At 35.1% G+C, this 25626-nt stretch overlaps 3 protein-coding genes across 6 annotated transcripts; 2 read left to right on the forward strand and 1 right to left on the reverse strand.

Annotated features, from left to right (window-relative positions):
- Positions 1–209: 209 nt before the first annotated feature.
- On the forward strand, positions 210–12742 carry LOC110736508. 4 transcript variants are annotated; one of them, XR_002514246.1, is made up of 9 exons: positions 214–417; positions 1477–1670; positions 6138–6168; positions 6259–6394; positions 6565–6655; positions 7437–7497; positions 9423–9526; positions 10157–11253; positions 12135–12742. XR_002514246.1 is itself a non-coding variant. In XM_021916733.1 (8 exons), exons 2-8 carry the CDS (start codon positions 1492–1494, stop codon positions 9745–9747), a joined length of 663 nt encoding a protein of 220 aa, XP_021772425.1. In that variant the 5' UTR covers positions 210–417; positions 1477–1491; the 3' UTR covers positions 9748–10149. The 4 variants fall into 4 exon arrangements, 3 of the variants coding, with proteins under 3 accessions (XP_021772425.1, XP_021772426.1, XP_021772424.1); XM_021916733.1 differs by lacking the exons at positions 10157–11253; positions 12135–12742 and adding an exon at positions 9687–10149 and having other exon boundaries at positions 210–417; XM_021916734.1 differs by lacking the exon at positions 10157–11253 and having other exon boundaries at positions 211–417.
- A 500-nt stretch (positions 12743–13242) lies between these two features.
- LOC110737237 (protein FAR1-RELATED SEQUENCE 5-like) lies at positions 13243–15248 on the forward strand. The gene is made up of 3 exons (XM_021917604.1): positions 13243–13728; positions 13830–13901; positions 14001–15248. The coding sequence occupies exons 1-3, from the start codon at positions 13243–13245 to the stop codon at positions 15246–15248; spliced, it is 1806 nt and encodes a 601-aa protein (XP_021773296.1).
- A 5968-nt stretch (positions 15249–21216) lies between these two features.
- LOC110737238 (protein ALP1-like) lies at positions 21217–22013 on the reverse strand. Its single transcript, XM_021917605.1, has 2 exons — positions 21417–22013; positions 21217–21363 (listed from the first exon to the last, which is right to left on the reverse strand). The coding sequence occupies exons 1-2, from the start codon at positions 22011–22013 to the stop codon at positions 21217–21219; spliced, it is 744 nt and encodes a 247-aa protein (XP_021773297.1).
- Positions 22014–25626: the final 3613 nt, after the last annotated feature.

Here is a 25626-nt window from a genome sequence, read left to right on the forward strand (position 1 = left end):
TGTAATTTTTCTTTAAATTATAAAAATCAGAAATTACGAAGTCAACATGTAAAACGCTGTTCGAGACCGCGTAAATATTTTGACACGAGTGTAGCTTAAAAGATTGTTTTGTAATTAAGCTTACTTTAGTTAATTGTCCCAATAAAAGATGAAATAAGTCAAAATAAAGATGGTACAGTAGTAGCTAGTTTTGGTAGGTGATGTTTAGTGTTTAGTGTTTACCGTAACTAGTTAAAGTCAATGTAAATCTGAAGTGGACAACTCCGCTCAGGAGTCAGCCTCGTTCATGTTCTGCTCAGAAAATATGGAGAGCTCAAGGAAAAAAAAAAAAAAAGAAACACACACATACAGAGTGATGCCAGGAAATTTGTACAGATCCATCTTCTTGGATGGAGAGCTCCATATCTGCAAAGTCTGGTTTGTAAAACAATTTCCTCTTTTTTTTTTTTTAATTTTATTTCTTCATTTCTGTTAAACTTGATTGATTGGTGAATACTTTTGTTTCATTGATTCAATTTATCATATAATTTAATTTTAAGATAAATATTGAGGATGCTTGTAGGCTAATAGAGGAATACTATGTGTTGACGAGGTTAATCTTTTGGATGACCAAGATAAGCTAACAAGATAATCTTAAGAAAAACTATGTTCGGTTGGATCCGGGGTGGAACACTGTGGAAAGAGAGGGAATTTCCATTTTACATCCTGCTCGGTTTATCTTGATCGGTTCAGGAAATCCCGTCAATTACTCACTGTTTTGGGATAAAGTTTGTTGAGGAGAGGGCCCGCTTCGATAAGAATCCTAAAGAGTCTTACAAGATAAGCTTACTGACCAGATAACATCTGCAAGGAATAACCTTTCTGCTGTTCAAATTGATTATGATCTCCGTGTTGAATAGAATGTTGAGGGTTTGAGAGGTGTCATTGTAACAAATAAAGCAGCAAAGGCTTTGGCTTCTCTTAAGGCTACTGTTATTCCCAATTGCCTAGACATCGGCTAAGGAAGGATCATTTGGAGTCAATAGATTCTGGTTTACTTGTTATTGACGACTTCTATCAAGTTTTTAGCTCAACGATGCGTATCACCTTTCTGCCATTATACTATGTCCTTAAATTTTGTCTTCGGCTAGTAACTTATGCTTCTTTCCTAGTGCATACGATTTCTGACTTGAGTGAAACATCCAATACTGTAATGTTGCTGCTTGAAACACATTCAGAAATCTAGGATTCTAAGTTACCTTATAAATACATAAGATTCCAAGGATCAATCTATTTTTTATACCTTGTAAATGAATACTGTCATACTGCATGAAGATAACTCTTACATTGATCTTTGCTTCTTGAATGGTTCCTTAAGTGCAAGTGTTGTACAGGAAGCTACTCATGATTAGTTTCCTATAGCCTCGGCATCTCCTTATCATACTGTGGAAGTTATTTGCTTTTTCAGTATTTTCATGTCATATCTCTGTTTGTTAGGTTGCTGGGTTTGACATGAAGTGGCCATTGCTGATCAGGGGAGGAAGAATGGGGGAACATTGCTCACAGATTGTGTCCAAGATTACTTGTGACTGTGAATACTTGTCACAGTTAGTAGTGTTCATAGTCACAAGTATTCTAGGACTCAGATTAACCAACTTAAATCGGCTGAATATCGATCCCAAATTGCTCTTGTAAGTTGGAATTCTAACTTGATATTGGCTTCTCTGCAAATAAGTCATTTATTTCATTTCTTTTTTTCATGTTACGTGCTCCATGCTAACTTTTTTGCTGCATAGAGGTATGAGTACAGATAGAATTTTCTGGTTTACAGAACTACATGCTTGTTTTGGGTTTCAATTTACACATGTAACATTGGCAATGAATGAGGGTACATCAGTAATAACATCACTATGTGGTGAATTTCAAAGCCTTTTTTACAGGGGTCATTAACTCTGGTCTTTTCTTTAGGAAATTCCCTTAGCTTGTTTTTGGCTGCACCTTCTGGTTTGCTAACAGGGATGATTTCCTGTGGTTTATTGGGAAATAGGCAAGATAATTGGTCGAGGAAGGGTTGGATTAAAAAAAGGTTTACGTTTTCCTGTTTAGGTAAAGAAGCCCAGATCGTGACACGTTCACCAAATTCTTGACTAGTATCAATAGGCTGTGTCAAAAGGTCCAAACACAATTCTTGCTTCACTTGTTTGTTTTTTGTAGGTAAGTGACAATGAGAGATTTTGTTCGAAGAAATGGAACAAATGTCATAGTAATTAGTGCAGTGTGATGCTGTCGAGGGTTGAAGGAGTTTGTTTATAGAGATTTTATTGAGTTGAAGGGGCTGTATTCCTGTACCTGTGTAATTGGTTTGGGTGATTTTAATTTTTGGCCATTTCAAAGAGCAAAATATAATAATCATTACTCTTTACCACTTGGTATGTTAATATGAACAAGTTTCTTATGTGGAATATGTGTAGCTGATCCCTCTTCCTCTTTTTTACATCCAGAGAATAAAAAAAAATTGCATACAGGCATCAGGAAAAGTTTCTGTCATATTGTCAAACTATGCAAGAAATAGCTTCGTTTGTGTCTTTTCTGAAATCTTGAAGACATACTGATGTTTTAAATATCATCCTAGTCAACCACATGGGTGTATAGATGTATATTAATCTGGCCTTTTATTTTCTTTTTCTCTTTCAAAGAAGCTGAGAAGTGCTTACTTGTTTTTTGGTTGCATCCAGAGAGATGAGAGAATGTAGAATCATGTCTTTAAGTCATGCACATTAAGTGCAGAACAAGTTATTCATCTAACTGCTGCATCTCCCTTATCGGATGACTTATACCAATTCATCAGACGCCTACCCCTCTCGACAGTTTAGTTATTTTTTAAAAGTTTGTACATCATATCTTGATGCTAGATAGATCTATGCTATAGGATTTGGGCACACTGCTGATTTGTTGAAGCATCTTGTTATTGGCCTTATGGTGTAGTTCATATAGTAACCTGGCATGAGATTCAGTTAGTTTTCGTGATTATAATAATATCATTGGTAAATTCAGCATAATTTTTGGGGTCTTTTGGCTAGGCAACTACGAGACTAAGTGGGCGGGACATCAGGTTACTAGCCAAGAATTTTGATTGTGGTAGAATTAGAAGCTTGTGAAGCTACATGACGTTAATATCCTTTCGGTAGAAAATTGTGGGCAAAGTTAGCCATAGTATAGATCGAGTTTAGGGTATCTTCACTTGGCAGAAGTTTAAGATGCTATTGCTAGTTGTTGGTTTCTTACTTATTTTTATGCATCCATGCATTTGTTGCTTTCATTGATTCTCAATACTAGTAGATACTACTGATTTGCTCATTTAATTTTGAGTCCATTTTTAAAATCAAGCACCCATGTAGTCTTTTTTATTATTATTATTATTATTTTATTTTTTTTATCATACTTGTATCAACCAAATATGGGCACTCTAGTGTACTACTTCACCAATTTCATATTGATGTCTTCTAAAAAAACACAAGTATTACTGTAGAGGTCTTTCTTATCATACTTGGTTTTTAAATCCGTGTTTGGACCAATTTGGTCTTGTTGAAGACACTGGATTACCCATATATGGTTTGTTTTGCCTATTCAAAGACTTTCATATTATATTAAGCTTATATACTTTTGTATCCTGTAAATTACATGTAAGTAGTTTTCGTAAAAATAAAGGGGCACTTGACATTCAAAAGAAATGCCAAGTATCTAGGGAGAATTTAATTGTCGTTATGTTCAAGTATATAATTTGATGATATGGGCATTTCTGTACTTTCAATTTTTTTCCAAATAAAAAGAAAAGGTCATCATAGAGAAGCCAAAGAGGAGAGTAACCTCAGCTCAGCCCAAAACTCCACATTAAATTTTCAAACGTTTTACAGCAGAATTTCTCAACTGAAGCTAACATTGCTCTGTAATTCCAAACCCTAATTCCTCAATTCCAGCTCAATTTCTCTCTCCTCGGTAATTTCGTAATCAATTTCTTTGTTAGTTCTTCAATTTGTTTAACTTGATTCAATTGTTTTCTGGAATTTTGCTCTGCTTTTTCGTTATTGTTGAATCACCACGATAATCTTTAATCTTAATCGATTGTTTAACTTTGAATGTCAATTTGTTCTTCAATCTGAATTATATAACTTCAATTAATTAATTTACAACTTGTTTCAATTCTTTTCCTGTAATAATTGTTTTCTTGATTTTTTTTTTTTTTGCTGCAAAATTAGTTTTCCATTTTTAGTGGTCTAGTATTAGAAAGTCTAGGGTTTAGATTATGAATGTGGTGTTGCTTATAATGTGGTTATTTTCTAACCAGGGGTATTAGTGATTTGGAGATGAAGATTTAGTTGTTCATCTTTTGCAATGGGTAAGTCGCTGGGTTGTGCATTGTTTGATACGAGGTTGTTTGACCCTTTTCTGGTGAAGTCCACACATCCCTGTTCTGGGTTTGGCATATATTTGTGGTTTTTGAGATTATTGTCATAGAAATTGGGAGGGCATGAATGTCTTGGTGGTAAGGGTAATAAGGCTAGTTTTGACCTTTGAGTTAAGTATCCTGTTCCTGGATGTGGGGAACTTTGAGAGAATATATTGTATTTTTCAAAATATTTGTGTGAATTATAGGTGCACTGAAGGGACTCTAATGTTAACGGGCTGATCTTGTAGCGGAACGTTTTCTATTAATAAGAAGATGAAGCACTGATGTTGCTGATCTCTCTCTTGCTAAAGTTGAGAAACAATGCTGGATGAAAAAAATATTTGCTTGTGGATGGGTTGGTATTTTGACAATAAGTGTTGGAAGGAAAAGAAAAAAGAACTTTGGCTGGTATGGATGGGGAAAGTGAAAGGTTCAATGCTAGACTAAGAACGGATAATATGAGGACTGTTATTATTATGGAAATATGAGACATGTAGTTAAAGTGTTGGGCATTGACCAATTTTTCAAAAAAGTTAAAGGTATTAAGTTAAGGTGAAAGAGTTTAAGCAAGGAGATAGAGCTAAGAGTATGGATGATGGTGAATGTGTCTTGGGCTTGGTGTCCAAGATGGCGAGCATCGCTATGAAGTCCGTGGTTTGTTGATACTGCTCATTGTTTGTTCAATAACTTAGGCTGTAAAGCCTCATCATTTAGTTTTGGTTAGTTCTGTATCTTTTATTTTATATTTTTTAAATTTCATCTGGCTTGTTAGGCAGTTATGAGACTTAGAGGGACTGTGGGAGGGCATTTGTGTAACTAGCTGAAAATTTGGGTTGTGGTGGAATTAGAAGTGAATTTACAGAGGCATTAATATCCTTTTGATGGAAATTGAGGCAAGTGAGCCATTATGAAGATAAGCTAGGTTCAAGGGTGATTTCTTTTGAAAGGAGTTTGGATGTTATTACTAGCGGGTGGTTTCCTGTTTGTATTTGTGTCCATACAGTAATTGTTTTCATCGTTTCTTAATACTAGTTGAATTCCCAAGTGGTCATTTTGGTCATATTTGGCCACTAATGTCAAATTTGGTCTTGTTAAAGATTTTAGAGTAACCATATTTGGTTTATTTTGGCCATTCAAATATCCAGATTATCATACTAAGATATTAGTTGCATGACTACAACATCTATGTATATGGTATGATTTATTGGTTGTGTGTAATTTTCCTTAAAAGTAAAGGGACCCTTGGCATTCAAAAATAGATGTAAAGGGACTATTCTGGGGAGAATTTATTCGGCTTTATATGTACAAGTATGTAGCTAGATTTGATTAGATTATATTTGCAAATCACTGAAGTTCCATTGAGTGGTCTCATAAACTAATCACTATTCTCAAGGACTAGAGTTCACCTTAGTTGTCAAGCAAGATCAGCTAATTATAAAGGTAACATGTTAGGAGACTATTAAGGTAACTAAGCAAGGCTTTAGTGTTATTTTTGGCCGTTTGCTACCAACCTTTCCCCACACCCGGAGAAAAGAAAATACCATGTTATCCAATTTGAGACTTATTTCATTGATGTCTATTGAATGATGATACATCTTTTATCTTAATAGCATCTTTGATTATGGCTGTGTGCATTAGAGCTTGTTATGATTGCACAATTTATTTTTCGTGGTTTACTTTTAACCTAATGTACTCACGTGTACAATCACAGGGCTAAAAAGCAAATGAGTCTCCCTTGCAAGGTATGTGATTGCTTCACTGCTTTTATTCTCTTAAATTGGTCTTGAGTTGACTAGGCTTATAATCTAATATTTGTTTTCCTGGCATGGCAGCGTAACTCTGATGGTAGTGAGAAAGTTTTAGAAGAAGAGAAGGTAAGGGGGTGTCTGATGAAAATCGTTGATTACAAACAAAAATATGCCTTGTTGGAAGACGGGGAATTCGGGAGCCAAAAAGTGTCTTTAACTGGTAGGTTTTGATAGGATTGTTTTGTTTATATTTCGGAGGTTAATCTAGTTATTGATATTTTTTTTTTTTTTTTTGTGTGTGCGTGTGTGTCAAGGCACTTGAATGTGTGTGTGTGTGTTAAGGCACTTGAATGTGTGTTTACTAATGATGCCTTCTCTGTGTACATTAAGGGAGGATCACAAACAAGGAGGATTATTCAGATGAGAGTCATTTTTTAATGCATGAAGGTGGCCTCGAAGTGCTACTTGTAGCCATGAAAAGGTGATATAATCTTGATGTCCTTACTCTTCTGTGTGTTTTTTCTTTAATATCACTATCTTATTTTAATGTAAATTTTCAGCTTTGAGGTTTTATTAAAGGATTCATGATGATATTGAATATACACATGATATGAAAGCAATTTTTGTCGTTTGACCCCCCCCCCCCTATTTGTGTCGAGGAGATTTTCAATCGATATAGGCGTGATTCTGTGGGTCTGTATAACTAATATCGTCTGTGTTTTATTTTATTGTGTAGGGCATCAAATGCTATCCATCATTGGGATATGAAACATGTTCTTACTGTGTTGTTTAAATTTGCTATACTGCGATATTGTAGACTTTGTTATTCATGCAATTTTCACAAGTCTCAGACCGTCTCATTGGTTTTGCATAATAATACTGGTTGATATAGTGTAATTTTTCAAGGTGTTGAAAGGTATATTCTATACAAGTTGGGATGTATGAGGCTAATATGTGGTGGCAATAATGATATATAAGGATTGCAAGCTGTCAGTTGTGTGATTAGTGAAGTTAACAACTATAATTGTCCCTAAAGGGCTTTATTTTTTTGTGTGTTGTCTCTTTGTTTAGTTTTCTAACTGCTTTTTTCTTTGGAGGCTATTTTTATTTCTTATTACACTTTTGTGCGTTTGGATAGTGTCCTTGCTGGAATTATATGTGGAATTCTATGCTATCCTATGGTGTCTATTCAAGCTTGAATCTCCTTCATTCTCTCTCTTTACTCAAACAATTGTGTACTAGTAACTAATCTATATGTGCAGGAATTGCCAGAATGTTGGTCTTGTGGAACTTGGTCATGATGTTAGGGTAACGGGCCACCAGGTTCGTGTTGTATAAAATCTGCTGATTTGCAATCTCTAGATATTTACTTAGATTAACTGTTGGACTTATTCAAGATCGTATGTTGTTTTGCTGGGATCTTACACTTTCAATTCGCATGTAATGTTTTAGGCTGTAAACCTTTACTTCTCTCTGTTGGGATTTCCACCTCAAGGTTTAATGAAGTTCTCCATGTACCCCAATGACTTAAAATTCACAGTGTACCCTTAACACTGACATCCCACTCACTTTTCCCATTACTCGATACCCTTCCCACTCTCTCCCCTCTTTAATCCAACCCAATCTCTTTCCTCCTTCCCACAGTCTTTATTCTCCACTTCCTCCCTCCCCTCACAAGCACGAAAACTCCTTTGTTCTCTCTTTCCATGGCTGCCTGCAAAAAATTTCTCACTGATCCTCACTCTCTCTTTTGTTTTTTCCTATGCAATTCAACCCCTAATAACCACCCAAACAAGCATCACATTTCCGTCCACATTATCGGCTCCTTAGATGCTACAACCACCCAATGCAGCTAGCAACCCTGACTGCCTCCCTTTGATTGGGTAAAGACTTGGTGCAATTTCTATTTCAATTGGGAGAGGAGACAAGATTTCTTAGGGAAAATAGCTATGGATGGGAGACGATAAGAGGGGAGGAGGGACCTTGGGTGGGGTTAAAAGTTGCTTAAAGCTTAAGTTCATGGTCTTTAATGTAGAAGTATAAAGACAGACATGAAACTTTTCCATACACTTCATCTCCAATTACAGTTTCTTGCACTATTGCAGTCTTAATCTCCTCCCCTGGGTTATTTGTTGCCTGTTTTTCCATTTCATCCTTAAAAAATCATGGACATCAACGGAAAAAACCAGTCTAAATTCTAACCAGAAAATTGCTATGAGATTTTGTGTCTGAATTATTGAACACCTTGCAAGTGATATCCATTGCTTCTGTTGTCTCATGCTTCGGATGGGATGGGTGTGATGTGGCTGTTGGTGGCCACATGTATTGTTGTCTGAATTTCAACTAAGGTTGGTGACCATAACACAAGTGAGTCCAAAACGTTGTTTTTTCTCTTTAGGCAACAAATTATGAATGCAAAGACTGGATAATTGAAGCCCAAGTTTTCTCACATTGTTTTCTACTTTTTTGTTAATCTAAACCTTAAATTATTTTAACTCCACTCAGTTTCTGAAGTTGTGACTTTTGATGAATGCATATCAAATTTACATAGTGGTGGTGAGTGGTGAGGCTAAAGTGGCTGGTGGGAGTGAGTTATTTGGTGGTGGCTGGGTGAATGGGCTAGCCTCTTTGTGGCCGGTGGCAGGGTGGAGGTGATTGGGGTGGGTTTCCTTGTCCGGGGAGGAGGAGAGAGTGGGGGGAAAATAAATTTAATTTGGAAGAGGGAGGGAAAGCGAGTTTAACGTATCAGGGATGGAGGCTTGACGGAATTTCGCTTGTTAGGTTTGGGATTACATGGTGATATTTGAAAACGTCTGTGGTATGTTGTGTTTTTTTCTTGAGAACACGGTGTGTTTCATTAAACCTTGGGGATATAGGGTGAAAAATCCTCCTCCATCTTTATTTTTTTCTTTTGTTTGTGTGTGTGTGTGTGGGGGGGGGGGGGGTGGTTGTATTAATTGGTGCTAAAAAACACTGATAGAGTTATTTGTTTCATTAAACCTTGGGAATATAGGGTGAAAAATCCTCCTCCATCCTTTTTTTCTTTTGTTGACAGGGGGGGGGGGAGGTTGTATGAAATGGTGGCTGATAAACACGGATAGATTTATCTTAATGATTTAGATAAAGATACTTTTGCTTAGAAATGGTGTTTGTTTTCTTTTGAGGTTCAGTGATACTTTAATTCAGTGTTTTGGTTAATTTCTCTTCATCTGTTGCATTGATTAGATCTCTTTTCTTGTTGATCATAGGAAAATCTAAGGGGAAGCTATGTCTGTATGCCGACTCTTTTTCAATATTACCTCGTCTCCTTAATTTGGAAGAGAAGGGAGTTTCTGTTTCAAATATTGAAGAGGTAAATTAAATTTTTTAACTTTATTTTGCATCTGCTTAGTAAAATTTTAGCTGAAAAGATTTATCACATTACACTTAAACAAGAAAAAATGATACAGAGAAATCTGCTTAAGCATAAGAATGATAGGGGACTTGTCTTGCTTTGCTCTATTCCAAGCTAGGTATATCTTTCCCGGCTTGAAGGCTGCTGAGGGCCAGCCAGGCTTCGGGATACAGGAGTAGATGGTGTATCTTTCATCTTAACCACTAATTTCTCCTCTTCTCCCAGATATTTGTCATCGGCTCTCAGCCCATACTTGAAATTCTCCTGATACTTCTTCTGAACTTTTGCCCTTTTCTTCAAAGTAGATATCTTTTATTGCAGTTCTTCTCTCGGTCTGGTTTTGTTAGGTTAACAGTCCACTCTCTTTTCTCATTTGTGAGGAAACTCCTGATTCTGCTGCCAATAGATGAAGTTTTTCTATTCTGTAACCACCCTTTTTTTTTCTTCCAACACTTCCTCCTTTGAAAAATCTAGGTACTGATTCTGAATTTCTGACCCTTAGATTAAACTATGTTCATCTTTTAAACTTTTCAAGCAGAAATATTGAAAAGGCAGAATAAAATGAGCCCTCTAATGTTATATATGCAGCCAAAACATCACAAGCATTTTGAGAAACTATCAAATCATCAGTTTCAGTGGAAGGTATACAATGGGGTGAAGATTTTACAGCCTCCTATCAAACAAGGTCGCAATATGTGTGCATTTGCAGCAGTTGTAAAGCAACTCGATTATAATTTGAGGTTGTTGTATGCTAATGCAAGCAAGGGATCGTCATTGACTGAAGATCAATGTATATTTGACCACAAAAAATGGGAGAATGATTTGAAAAAAGAGTATCCTGATCGCAAAACTAGGTGGAAACCTATTGAGCTGCTAGTTGAGGCACAAACCAGAGGTGTACCATTATGGAATCATGGTACCCATGTTATCCAATTCACCAAGGGTATGTCATGTCGAAAAATAGACGCAATCTTTCAGTTGAAGCAGTTGCTAAAATTTTTTCCAGTTATAGGAGTTGTGCCTGTATGCACTACTTATAATGTTGATGGAGATGATGTGTATGTAGGAGGTGATAGTTATGTGACTGAGAGGAGATTTAATACGGAAGGTATGGAGGTAGAGCAAAGAGCTCTTCATGCTGTTGTTTTGGTGGATTTATGCGAAATTGATGGAATTTTATACATATCATATCAAAATTCCGAGGGGGATTCTGGAAAAAGCATGTGTGAACTTGGCATCTCATGGATGGAAGCTGCTTTAATTAGTGAGATTGTTTACGGATGTTCTCTGCCACCTGTTCATCCCCCAAGCGTATTACAAACCAAAAATCAAATTGACTCAATGCTCGCTGAATTTGAGATGGTTGGTTCAGGTTTGAGTACCTCTCAAGAATATTTTCGGAAGGGTCAAAATATGATTTATCAAATCACAGAACCTAGGATGGTTTTTCATAATGATAAACGTATGAGTTGGGACAAAAAAATTCGAGATTACATCACAAGCATTCACGACATATCCCAGAAGTTGAAGAAGTTCTTTCAGAAATATAAGAACGTTGAAAAGGCCGCCGTGGCAGGTTTTGGCAATGTACCGCGGCTTTTAGAGGCTTGTGGGGATGCGGATGAAATTGAAGGATTTGCGATCAAATTGCAACAATTACATCAAAACACATTACTCTAGTTCTGGTAATTAGTTATGTTGGTAAAATTGATGTAATGCTTGTGTTTGATTGTATCTTAGTTGTGTAATTAGTTGTGTTTTGCTGATTAGGTTTGTATTGCCTATGTTAATTGTTATTTCTGTTTGGACGATGTTACTTAGCTAATTTATTTGGCCAAATAGCTAGGATATAGGGAATTCTATTTTCTTGTAGGCTGTTGTGGTGGTAGTTTAGTGGTTACATCACTTACATGTTTTGAGGGTGTATTTTATTTGGACGTTTCATTTTTTAAAAGCCCCTTTTGGATTGCATTTAGTTTTTTCTGCCCTTTTCCTTTCCTTGTGATATGTGGAGATAACTTCTGTTCAGGTAGGTTTACACAATGGTTAAGGACTGACCTATGGTGTTTTGTTGCTTTTTCAATTGTGGTGTCGATATTGCATTCTTTGGGTTGGAGGACTATATATGTGTGTGCTCTAATATTTTTTGGGTGGGTTTGTGTTGCTTTTGTCGTTTGTTTGGGTGGGTTTGTGTAGCTTTTGTTTCGGTGCCCTGACAAAAATATATATTGTGGTAAATGTAGCAGTAAAATCAGTGATATTGCCTAGTTTGTTAATAACGCTTCGGATTACACTCTGGTGTACTTGTAATTGTATTACTTTTCAAGATATTAATGCTTTTGGAAAGGAACGATGGTTGTTATATGAAGGGATGGGGGGGTGAAGTTTGGTTTTCTATATTTTTTTTTTTTGTGGGGGGTAGTTTAGTACATCTGCTAATTGTTTAATCATGTGCTGGTAGATGTATTTGTTGTGTTAACTATTGTAATAAGCTCCATGTTGCTTGGATCCTTCCTTAAGTGATGTTTAAAACTGGTTATTTAAAATACTTCATTAACTGATGCAGCAAACCCAGCTAGAAAGAAGCTGCGGCTCTGTTTACTTACGGAGGTACTTCTTCAGACAAAGAATCACCTATTTCTGCACCAACAGACCACTCCTCTCCTGCTACTAAGGACACTGAAGCTACTGCAAATCCTGCTGTCAAGCTCCTTAGGAAGATTCAGACAGAGCAAAGAAAGTTTTAAATGTGCAGGGTTGTAACTGAGCATCATAGCTCATTATCATCTGGTGCCTTTTGCTTACCATAAATAAGACTATATGCTGTGCTAGTACCAACATGAAATCTGCAGTGCCTTCAGCCAGTATTAAGTTTAGTTTGCTACACCTTGTATGAAATGGATTTATTGTAACTTTGTAGCTTTTTCTTTTGGGACCGTTTAGTAGGAATATAGACAGTAGTTTGTGTTCTTATCAAACATCTCCTTACAAGACTTCATCTAAATCTTTTGCAGAGTTTGCGAGGAACATACACAGCTTGAATTGAATTGTTAGGAACATATACACAGTAGTTTGTATGTTCCTAGAAAACGCCTGCTTATCAAACACTTTAAGCTTGGGAGTTAAAGCTTTTTCTATATGATTATATGCTATTGATCTAATTTGACTGCAGTACACCATTCTGCTTTATATATGTTTTCACTTGCATACAATTACTGATTCAAATAGGTTAAATATTTAAATTATGCTACACAATTAACTTTATCTTTTTTAAAAAATAGGTGCTTATCTTATTTATACAAGTCAATTACCATCTTTCTTCTACACTATACTGTTTAAATTGCAGTCATTGAAACCAATATAGATGTTGGGAGAACACTATTAGGCTTCAGAACAAAAACCTTAGAAGAAATGCATGAGATTTACAAAAAACATGCATCAATTGTAGGATTTTCAGTAAGGAATTGAAACATACCGGTAGGACTAGGGATAAAACTGGAAAAGTTATTGTGGAGAAATACTATGTTTGTTCTGCACAAGGTAAAACAAACACTGGGGAAAGAAAAAAGAAAAAAATAGAAGCAATTGTGGAGAATGCAGAAAAGAAGAAGAAAAGAAAACCTAGGCAAGTTCCTATCACAAGAACAGATTATAGAGCTTGTATAAGAGTCAAGATGAATGAGGATGGATTGTTTGAAGTAGTACAACATGTTTTGGTACATAATCATGAACTCACAAGAAAACAATGGCACTATCTTCATCGATATGAAAGAGAGATGACAGAAGAAAAGGGACAAGTAATAGAAAACTTGCAAAAGTCAGGACTTTCAGCTATGGACTCATATCGAGCTATGTGCAATAAAGCTGGAGGTGAAGAAAACTTGGGACACACAAAGAAAGACCACCTGAATTATTGGACAAGGTTGAAAATGAAAAATATTGAAGGTGGTGATGCACAAGCAGTCTCTGAAATAATGTACCAGGAACTTGCTAATGATCCTGAATTTTTCTTTAGATTTAGATTGAATAAAGAAGGAAAGTTAAGAGCACTGTTTTGGAGAGACTCGATGATGAGAGAAGATTATAGTATTTATGGAGATGTTGTAGTGTTTGACACTACATATAGGACAAATAGATACAATTTGATGTGTGCTCCTATTGTTGGAATTAATAACCATTGGAAAATTGCATGTTTGGGTGTGCTTTTATTGGAGATGAGAAAATTGAATCATTTGTATGGCTTCTTGAGACATTCAAAAAGTCAATGGGAGGGAAATGCCCAATCTCAATCTTCACAGACCAAGATCAAGCAATGTGCTCTGCAATACAGAAGGTAACATTTAAAGTTATACATAAAGGTGTTAAAGTTACCTTGTTTCTATTGTGTAGTTACCTTTTTTTTTTTCTAAAAATATATCTGATTATAATTCAGGTCTTTCCAGAGGTCAGACATAGATTATGTATATGGCATTTAGAACAAAAGGCTATTACAAGATTTGGATCATTGAAACGAGACAAAGATTTTAAGAGAACATTCTCCTACTGTTTGAAACGATGTGTAACTGAAGTTGAGTTTGAAGCTGTATGGAACTCAATGATTGAGAAGTATAATTTACAAGAAGATAGTTGGTTCCAAAGAATTTATAATCTAAAAGAAAAGTGGTGTCCAGCTCTAAGCAAAGACTTCTTCTCGGCTGGTATCCTCTCTTCCCAACGAAGTGAAAGTACCAATCATGCAATTGGGTTTAGAGCAAATAGATCAACAAGCTTGACTGAATTCTATAGCATTTTCAAAGCTTGTATACAGCGTTGGAGAAGCACGGAAAAACATGATGAGTTCTCGTGTAGTAAATCAACTGCAGCATCAGCAATACCATTATCTGGTCTGCTGAAACATGCATCAGAAATCTACACTTTGTCTTTATTCACAGATTTTGAAGAAGAATTTGGGTATTCCATTGCAACTGCCACAAAATTGCTTTGGCAAAATGGTAGTACCTTGTTCTATTTAGTGGCAATTGAAAGTGAACCTTGGTCGCAACAAAAAGTCACTTTTGAATCTGACAGCAACCAAGTTAAATGCACTTGCAAGAACTTTGAAGCTTCTGGATGGTTATGCTACCACTGCATCAGAATATTACACTTACATTCAGTGATGAGAATACCAGATCAGTATATAAAGAAGAGATGGACAAAGTTTGCAAAATCATCAATTTGGGAAAGACGTGACAATGAAGAACCTGAACAACATCAATACACACCTTGGCGTCAAACCATGGCTAGAAAATTCTATAATCTAATATTGAAAAGTCAATTTAATGAAGAGGCGAGAACCCTTATCGAGGACAGTTATGTTGTTAGCCTTTCTCTTGTTGAAGAACTACTAACAACCATCAACAACACTACTGAAGCAGAGACTAACCAAGCTACTGAAGTAGAGACCAACAAAGATACTGAAGCAGAGACTAACCAAGCTACTGAAGCAGAGACTAACCAAGCTACTGAAGCAGAGACTAACCAAGCTACATCAACTGAGGCACCTCTTATATTAGATCCTAAATGTACAACAACAAAAGGAAGGAACAAAAGGCCACGAGGACCACTGGAGAAGAAAAGAAAGAAGACTACAGTACCACCACTTGAGTTTGGAGCTATAACCCCTAATTTGAGACTATTTTGATTGATCTTAGATACATTGTTCTTTAATTTTGAACTATATTCATTGATCTTAGACTATTTGAGACTATTGTATTATTCTGGAACCTTTTAGATACAATATATTGATCTTTTTTTTTACTGTATAAGTAATGATGACTTTTTCTAAATAAAACTACAACTTTTAGTAGAATTACAATAACTATTATAACAGTATCCTTAACTTTAATTTGCATTATCCAAAAAAAAAAGTTTCCACAACTTCAATGGCATTAGCCATAACATCCAACCATTTCATAGACAAAATATTAAGTATGTAGTTACAAAAGCATGGTATTAACCAAACCAAAATTTCCAATTAGAAAATAGATATAAAAAAAGCAGCAGTATATACTTACAAAAGAATGAAATTACTGTAAGTTCTAACTACATTAGCTTCCCCTTAACAAATCCTACTGTTGCTAATACAATATTTACTTCCCCTTGGCAGATTTTTCTTTCTTATTGGCATCTTTCTTTTTGACTTCTTTACTCAAATTTTTTGCCGCATTTTCCTCTTTCCTTTTTTGTTGCATCATCAACTTTCTCCTTTTAGCAAATTCAGGTGCTAGCTCCAATCGACGCGGATTAAAATTGCATAAAGAATTCAACACCAATTGTCTGCTATCATTCATATCAGACAGTACCAGTGTTGCACATATCTCTACTCGAAGTACAACTCTTGAACTTGCCTGTATTTAAGAACTACATATATTAGTATCATGTAATCACAGTAAAAAAAACAAAAAAGAAAAACAAATTAACTAAAAAAATTGCAACTAACCCGCATCAACGCATCACAACTAAAAGCAGCACCTTCAAACAACAACATACACATCATAGAATATACTCCACAATCTTGATCATGTCCTTTATTATTCTTCAAACTGAACATCACCTCCTCCATTGCATAATCTCCAACTTCACTAAATTCAGGATGACCAAGACTATTGAATAATGTGCTCAAATTATCACACTACAAAAAGAAGAACAAAGTACAATAATTAAACATATAATAAAAAAAATGTAACTTTAACCAAAATAAGTGTAACTTTTACAAAAACAAGTATAACTTTAACAAAAATTTAAACAATTACCAATATTGCAGCCAAATGCTTAATTGTTTCCATAGTAGCTTCTTCATAAACCAAATTGTCCAATAATTGCATAGTCTTTTTCTTCATATTCAACGCAAAAACCCATAAGTGGTGATACGCATAAATAGGAACAAAAACCTATCATTTGTAATTTAAAATACAGACAATTAGAAATAAAAAAAAATGATGATACATGTGAAATAAAATACACAACAGTAGAAATAATTATTACCAAATCAACAACACTGATATCAAAATTGTTGTTTGTGACTTGAATCCATTCCTTCCAACAAACTTGAAGTTGATCCATAACATCAATATCATTTTCATCATCCCAAAGCTTTTACAAGTTAGCCTAAATAACAATAAGACAAAAAGAAATCCATAAGAATTAACTATACAAACATCAATTAAAAGAAAAATAGCTTTACATAAAACTTACACTGCCTTCAACACCAAAACAGAATTTTTTAGGACCTCCATCGCGCATTCTTTCATTCTCATTCAGCAACATTGCCCAACACTCAATAACAGATTGGAAAATCTCCAAATTACCAGCTAAAGACACCATATCTTCTCTTGGAACACTATGACTAAGATCAAACCACACCAAACACTCCCTAAATAAACAAAAACCAACAAAAATTTAAAAATAAAGCACATTAACTTTAAGAAAAAAAAACATAACTTTAAAAAAAAATATAACTTTAACTAAAATATAAATTACTTACTGATTCAGCACTTGATTATCATCTAAGAAGCAATAATCAGCAATCTCCTGATACAACTTTGGTAACTTTTTCAAAAACTTCTTATTGTTTTTCATCACATGTCCAACAAACACAACATCAACATCACATGGCCCACATCCAACAGATATTTTTGCCTTACCATAACCCAAAGCATTCATGATTATAGATGAGAAAGAATTTTCACCATACTCCAGGTTAATCTTTTCTATCACATTCTGAACAATATTATTAACAAAATCACCCCCAGGAACATTTTCCACCCTTCCACCATTCTCCCCACCCCCAACATTCATATCACAAGCAATATCTGAAATACCTCCAGGCAATTTCTTCATTGATAACATAATATCAACAATTTCATCAATAATCTCAAACATTCTTGGATCATAATCCTGACTTTGCAAGACAGGAGATGAACTACTAGAAGCACAAGCCACATTACGCTTCTTTAAACTTTCAACCTTCTTCACATGATAATTTGTAACAACTTCCATATTCCTCTTCATCAACAAAAATTGCTCATGAATAGCCTGAAAAATAATAAGTGAATAATTAGGAAGATAACTTAGCTACAATAAGTATAACTTTTAACATAAAAAGTATAACTTTAGCATTGATAAGTACAACTTTTAATTACATCAGTAGCAACAGAGTGAATTTCTTCATCAGATGTCATACTTTCAGGAACATAAAACTTAATGATCCTTTTTCCTAGTGATGCATCATCAGCATTGTCACCTTGAGAATCTTCAGTTTGCTTAGCTTCTTCAGGTGCAATTCGAACACGCAGCTGATCTCCGAACACAAAATTCTGAGATATAGGGTATGTAGTGGTATCCAAAATACCACAACCAAAGGACTTAGCGTCAACTTCTTTTTTCACCCTATCACTGATTTTCTTATCAGTCCAGTGTTTGATAAGAGGCAAACTACAATCTTGTGCCTCATTCCTGAACTTCAGACGCTGAAAATACACAACCTCCAACAACAAAAGACAACCACCAACACTGTCTTGACTCTTACTTTTCTTATACTTCAAAATAGCCCTACACAACCTTTCATGAACATATTTACACCAATTGAAATTCTTAATTTCATCAACATTTTCAAGAGCTTTAACAAAACTCAAATCGGCAGTTCTATTTGCAACAGGTGCTAGAAAGGTAGCAAAAGCAACCATCACAAATAGTCTCTTAAACAACTCCCCACCATCCTTTAACTGAACAATCCTAGCCTCTAATTTATGCAAAGGTATGCCTGCACTACCAGCAACATCAAACATACTCCTCCATTCTTGTTTCAATTGAAGATCAGTACTTCTAGTACTCTCTACAACATCAATCCCATTATTCAAAGGTAACTCAAATACATCATAAACATCATAGGGAGAAATAACAAATTCCTTTCCAGGACTTATAGAAAACATCCAACTAACAGGATCAAAATGATTAACCAACCTAGGAAGTAAAGTTGTAACAGTTCTAGTCAACTTTAAATCCAACAAACCACCAAACCCTATTTCAACAACAGATTTAACTTGCTCATCAGAAAAATCTTTCATGAGATCTACTAATGTGTGCGGTCTGCAATGGGTACTGAAAAACCTATCCAATCTGAAACAAAAAAAGAAGAAAGGAAAAATAGAATGAACAATTATAACTTTAAAGAGAATAAATACAACTTCAGAAATAATAAATGCAACTTTAGCAAACACAAAATTATAACTATAAATAAGTACTAAAATATAGCTTTAATATCATTATCCATAATTTTACATAAAATTATCCTAAATATTGTATCAGCATATAAGTTAATTATCGCATCTATCTTACTAACACAATGACCATAACTTTAAGGGCATTATCCATAACTTTAGAAATAATAACAATAACTTCAGAAAAGGGTACTTACATTTCAACATCAGAATCAGAATCATCTCTCTTTGATATACTTGCAACACCTTCATCTTCTTCAGCATCAGCATCCGGTCTGTTTCTATTTTCATTTTTGACAGCCTTGTCAACCACTCTCCGCTTCTTCTCAGCAGGACAGATATTGTCCTTCACCATTTTCCGCTTCTTCTCGGCCGGACGACGATAATGTTTTTTTCGTTTTTTCTCAACAGGAGCAGTATTGGATGCCTTAGCTAGCTTTTTCTCAGGACGACGATAATCCTTTGCTGGATTTTTCTTAGCTGGACACCGCTCATCCTTTACTGGCTTCTTTGATTTCACACTCAATTTTCTTTTTTTCTTATTTCTTTCAACAGATTCTTCCTCACTTACTTCATGTTCAGAATACTCCTCACTTCCCTGCTCATCATCACCACCATCCTCTTCTGAACCCTCCTCATCGTCACCTCCACCCTCTTCTGAACCCTCCTCATCGTCACCTCCACCCTCTTCTGAACCCTCCTCATCATCACCATCACCCTCTTCTGAACCCTCCTCATCCTCACTTTTATCCTCCATCACTGCACCCTTCTTCACTGAAGCCTCCTTCACTGCACCCTTCTTTACTACAGCCTCCTTCACTGCACCCTTCTTTACTACAGCCTCCTTCACTGCACCCTTCTTTACTACAGCCTCCTTCACTGCACCCTTCTTTACTGCACCCTCCTTTACTGTACCCTTCTTTATTGCACCCTCCTTTACTGCAGCTTCCTTCACAACACCCTTCTTTACTGAAACCTCCTTTACTCCAGCCTCCTCTACACTACCTCCCTTCTTTCCACCCTTCTCCACATCAACATTGACTTCATTGCTTACATCATTAGCAGCTATAGAAAATAATAGTATTAAATTGAAAATCATAACTTTAACTAAAAAAATATAACTACAACTATAATTAACATAACTTTTATAAAACAATCAGACATATGATACAACATAAAGCATAACTTAAGCAAACTTTTATATAACTATAACAAGCTGACAATGCCGAAGTTTAAGATTAACATAACTTTAACTAAATATAGTATAACTATAACTATAATAAACATAACTTTTATAAATCAATCTGACATATAATAAAACATAAAGCATAACTTAAGCAAACATTTATATAACTATAACAACTAATTTTGTGACTTTAACAAATGTACAAAAATCAAGAAATTGTAACTGTAAATAGAGAAATTGGTAAAACCTTGAGCATCATCAGATTGACCAACAGAGCTTCGCAAACCACGTCTCCTTTGAAAATTCCAAAGACCACCTCTAAACTTCACCATCGCAATTCAAGAAATTAAACCCTAAAATTCAAAATATGAACGATTAATTAATGAAATACTGACATAAAAAACAAATTAAATGAAAATGCATGAAAAAACTGAAGAAAAAAAAACGATGAAAAACAAAATATGAACACAATGAACCAGGAAACCATAAAATATAAACAAAATTACGATCAAAAACAAAAAAAAACCAAAAATCAAACTAATATACTTACGAATACAACAAATTACAACAAAAACAAAGAATTCTACTTAAAAATTGAAATAAAGTAGAGAACTACAAGTTAATAATACACATGTAAAATGGAAAACCATATCAAATCAGCAATTACAACAACTAATGAACAAAAAATTATGCGATTAAAACCAAAAATAATTTTAAAACTAACCTCAAAAACCGATGAGAATACAAAATTCAATTCGTCAACTAAAGAAAATCAACAAAACAAAGGAAAGATGAAGAGAAATTGCAGAGAAATATGAACAGAGAAGTTATAAATTGCAGAGCAGAAATGAACGAAGAAGACGCGCTAAAATGAAAAAAAAAAAAAAAAAAACGAAACAAAAAACAAAAGAGAGAAGTTATAACTGTTGGACTGCACGTGTGAGCCCAGTCCAGAAGAGAGAAGTGAGCCGGTTTTACACTAAGTTAGTATAAGCCGGCCTTTTTCAAGAATTTGTGTTGAGCTGGACACAATCCTGCAAAGAGAGGAGAGAGTCACTTGTAAGTTGTAACAGCAAGCCATGCCAATGGAAGAAAAAAAAATGTGGTGACAAAAAAAGAAGATTTGAGACGAGGGAAACTCAGTTACGAATCGTTTCCTCGTTAATTTGTTATAGGAGCGTGCTCATATTATAACTTCTTTTCTATCACCTTAAAGACATTAATCGAGGCCATCCTTTGCACACGTCGTTGAAAACCCCTCTAGGATCAACCACACCCTGAACTGTAGTCGAGTACGAAGTCTTCTGATTTCGCTCAGTGTGGCGCTTATTGAAATAAGCAGCCACACTAATCTTAGGTGCAATTATTGGTATATGAGTTGTATACATAGAAGTATAGAACCAACCACATTAGGAATGCCAGAAATGGATTCAAATTCCTCCTTAATCTGCCTCAACGAATCCTCACCGGGCCATTGCAGGTACTTGGGCATCAAAACGGACCTAATTGCAGCACAAACATCAAGAACAATCTTATGACAAGTTGAAATCCCCAAACCAAATCTCTTAGACACCAACCTAAGCGGCTCACCTGTTGCCAACCTATATATACACACAGCAACTCGTTGATCAACCGGAATAGCAGCCCTCAACATCGTATTCTCCTTGGCAACAGCCACCTTCAACTCATCACAAATCAACTCAAATATTGCTTTTCCCATCCTAAACCACCTCTTAAACTCACTCTGAGGATAATCAGGGCTAGTACACTTATCCCACCAATCCTTAGACCTGTCTTTCACCCATAAACGTCGCTGATGGCTCACTGATGAACCACTAGATTGCTTACTGCTAGCCTCAATACTACCGCCTTTCTCAATCATTTCACTAGCAGCAACAACCATTGCAGAATTCACAGCTCCCCTCGATCGCTTTCGCCTTAATCTATCAGTTTCATCCAAACCCTTATAGCTACTCTGCAAATTCGAATTGTAATCCAACATTGCTTATGTTTTTTCCTTATGAATCGCCTCGATATCGAATTTCTCTTGATCAGCAAATTCTTCCCACTCCTCTTTCTCTTGCTTCTCTTGGTCTTCTAATAACAGATATGATGTGATTATCATTTCCTTTGTTTCCCTTTTGTCACTAGGTTGTTTCTTTACTGTAATATTATATTATGTGGAGTACTCGAATTTGTTATTTCGTAAATGGTTTCGTTTTTTAATCTATGTAGAGAGGGGTTAAAGATGGGTAATCAGGGAATTCTGGGTTGAAGAAATGACCGTGGACTTTCTTGGGATTTGATAGTCAAAAGGTTTGGCTGTAACATGCTTTATGTATCACTGCTAGTAAATTTTAAACAAATGCTCCGTAGATTTTACAACTGTTACTCCATGTTCACCGTTAGAGGTGTTAAAACCTCATCCGACTGACCTGATTTGAAATCAATTCAAAAATATTCAGTTTAGATTTTGGCTTGCATAAACACGTTAAGTTAGCATGATTCAAGTTTAAAATTAGATCTGACGCAACCTCATCAAAACCGACCCGTACATCAACTGAAATTCTACTTATGGAGTATTTCAACTAAAATAAAAAGGTAAAAGAGTACTTAAAGAGTACTATAGTTTATACTACTACAAGGGTTAAAAAACTTATATAAGATAAGTTTATAAAAAACAAAATTTACACAAGTTAAAAGAAAAACTAAATTCAGATAAGAGACTAATAAGGGTTACCTAAATTAATAGACCTGATCAAATCTAGCCCAATTTGGCCCGCAAAGGCTTGGTTTGGTCAGCTGGTCCGGCCCAACTTTTTAAAAAAATTTCCCCTGAATAATTGGTTCATGGGCAGCCCAAAAAATTGACTTTAGTTGAATTAAATCCTGTCTTTTTTGGCCTGAAAATTGAGTTTGGACATAGGTTTTGACCCAAAGTTAGGCCCGGCCTAAATCCTTGGGTCAAGATGGGCCGTTTTCTTTGTAAGTATGGACTCATAACAACTTGGGCCTTGAGGAACTAATGATCTTATAACTAGTCTATTAGAGTGCATCCAGGCGCATAGGGGCTATGTGTTTCACAAGCACATAAGACGGCATTTTGGGATTTTTTTTTTTCTCTCCCTTAATGGTATAATGGTACATTTAATGTACCATTATGTATATAGTGGTACTTTTTGCCATCAAATTTTTCACCGCCGCTTTTTTTCATGTTTCCATTATTTACAAAAATGTCATCCTATTTGTTTCATTGGCACATAGGCTATATGCGCCAATACTTCTCCAGTCCATTAAATTATTTACCTGACCAGCAAAAAAATAAATTCTCCCAAAATGAGTGTATCATAAAAAGAATGTCTTAACTTTTTTATTGAGATCTTTCAACTTCAATAGCTCAAATACTACTGCCAACAGTTTGCATTTTATTCATTTGTGTTAATACTAATTACGATTATAATTAACTTGAATTTTTTAATCAGAGAATAACTTAAATTCATTAACTGCAGAGTTACTGCAACTCTGCAAGCTAAATATTATCACCCAAAACAACAATAGGTCTTGTTCCATAACATTACTTAAATATAGATTCATATCATTTGTTTTTTAATAAAAATCAAGGATCCATGAAAATAAAAATATCACTAGCACTTAAATATGCGTTCAAATAAAACATAAAAAGTAATTAGATAGTTGGTAGCATTTAGTAAACAGAAACTTGTTATTCTACAACCAAAGATCTAGAGAGATAGGGAGCTCAAGAGCTTGTAACCAATCTGATAGTAAAGCATCATTGATCGCGGTCTTCACCGTCTCTTCAGTTAACAGCTTAACACCCTTGGATTCCTAGAATCGACATGAAATATACTGTCGGTTCCAGTTGGTGGACCATCATAACGAACCCCAACCTCCCTAGCTATTTCAGCCAAATTTGATGCAGTGATACCTGGTTTCTTCAGAACTCGTGCTGCCAATTCACCTACTCCGACTCTTGAACGCTGGAAAGTAGTGTAGTTTGCATCAAGCAAATTTTGGTTTACAACAAAGCAAATACCCGGATCCTTGAGAAACTTGCGCAATGAATCAGGGATACTAATGAGAGTATCAAGAATAAAAACCGTGCAATTGGTATGATCTGCATATAAGATTAGTAGATATCTCCCATTGCTCCATATTGTTTTCACATCAACCCCAACAACTTTGAACCTTCTATTTTTGACAAACAAGCTGAGGGTGGAGGTATGGCTTTCTATAAGAGGTCGAGAGTCACTGGTTTTCACAGTGATAGTAGGAATACCATGAACATTGTTGATACAATACGTTCCCATACTCGAAAGGTACTCGATAGGTATACCACCCATTTCTAATACGACTCTCAAAAGGGTTGTTACTGGAGTGATGCATCTAGCAGTATTTATGGCAATTGCTAGCAATGTTTCATATTTCATACAGTGAACACCAAAAGTCTATTAACCCAAGAAGAATATTGAAGGACTGATCAACTCAACATTAATTAACTGTCATGTGGCTTGGTCACTTGGAAAGTGTATATATAGCAGTTTGACCATCAACAACAATTCTAATAACAAGTTAACAACCCTCTTCCTTCATGATAATTGACAGTAAATCTTTTAGGTATACCAAGGCCTTTGAGAGTGGTTATATTCACAGCAACTTGGTCTTGGAAATTTTCTTGTAGAATTTGAATGTAATGCAAATTTGACATGCCTCCAATATATCTATGAATTTTGAAACTTAAAGAGTAAAAATTATCTCACCGAACTTACTAATTTATGAACCTTAAAAATTCAAACTAGATGCAAATAAAGATGGAGGAAAATACATTACTGAAACAATAATTTTATTGATACTTATGGGTTACAAGCTTACAAGTCTCGTAAGTCGTAACTATAATGTTTGATAATAGGGAGAAGATGGGCCCTAGTGACTTATTCCATCTTAACTGGATTAAATCTTAAAACAACCCTTCTTATATACAGTGATAATTATCAAAAAATATACGTGTACAAGATTTTAAGTAATTTTTTATTTATTTGATATTATCACCTTATTTACATAAATTTGACACCTGAAATTAACAAAGTTTCAATGTCCTATTATATACAAGCAAACTGATGTAAACTAATAAGAAAATACGTGAATAAACACAAAGTTCTTATGATTATATATTTTTATTTATGTTGGTAAGAGTACCGGGCTGGAACCTCTCATAGGTCCTCCAAGCTCGGGTTAGTGGGCTAAGTACTTTGGGAGTAGGGGAAAGGGTAAAAGAATATATATTTGTATATTTAAAAATGGGTTTGAGTGGACCCTGATCCAACCAATTACCACCTTTAGTCTTAACCACTAATTCAAAACCTCATTAATATTAGGGTAATGATATATGCAACCCTTATGGCTATATATAAACATTAAAAATACTTTTTAAAATAGAATTAAGTTGAAAATTTATGACAAAATCACACGGAAATCAGTGTAATTAATGTTAATTTATCTTCAATATTTCATTTTTTAGCTTCTTATTAAACCTGAACAATGGGCGGGCTGGACCGGGCCGAAGCTAAAAAAATATGCCATTACTCGGGTCGGGCCTA

Source organism: Chenopodium quinoa, unplaced genomic scaffold (genome assembly GCF_001683475.1).
Source record: "Chenopodium quinoa cultivar QQ74 unplaced genomic scaffold, ASM168347v1, whole genome shotgun sequence".
Classification (NCBI taxonomy): domain Eukaryota; kingdom Viridiplantae; phylum Streptophyta; class Magnoliopsida; order Caryophyllales; family Amaranthaceae; genus Chenopodium; species Chenopodium quinoa.

Bases quoted from the DNA above. Each gene is read 5' to 3' on its own strand.
- LOC110736508 (XM_021916732.1), top strand. From the start codon at position 10,262: ATGTGTGCATTTGCAGCAGTTGTAAAGCAACTCGATTATAATTTGAGG.
- LOC110737237 (XM_021917604.1), top strand. From the start codon at position 13,243: ATGAATGAGGATGGATTGTTTGAAGTAGTACAACATGTTTTGGTACAT. The intron at 13,729-13,829 runs GTTGGAATTAAT...ACATTCAAAAAG, and splicing joins ATTTGATGTGTGCTCCTATT to TCAATGGGAGGGAAATGCCC. The intron at 13,902-14,000 runs GTAACATTTAAA...ATTATAATTCAG, and splicing joins TGTGCTCTGCAATACAGAAG to GTCTTTCCAGAGGTCAGACA.
- LOC110737238 (XM_021917605.1), bottom strand. From the start codon at position 22,013: ATGTTGGATTACAATTCGAATTTGCAGAGTAGCTATAAGGGTTTGGAT. The intron at 21,364-21,416 runs GTTGGTTCTATA...ATTGCACCTAAG, and splicing joins TTTCTGGCATTCCTAATGTG to ATTAGTGTGGCTGCTTATTT.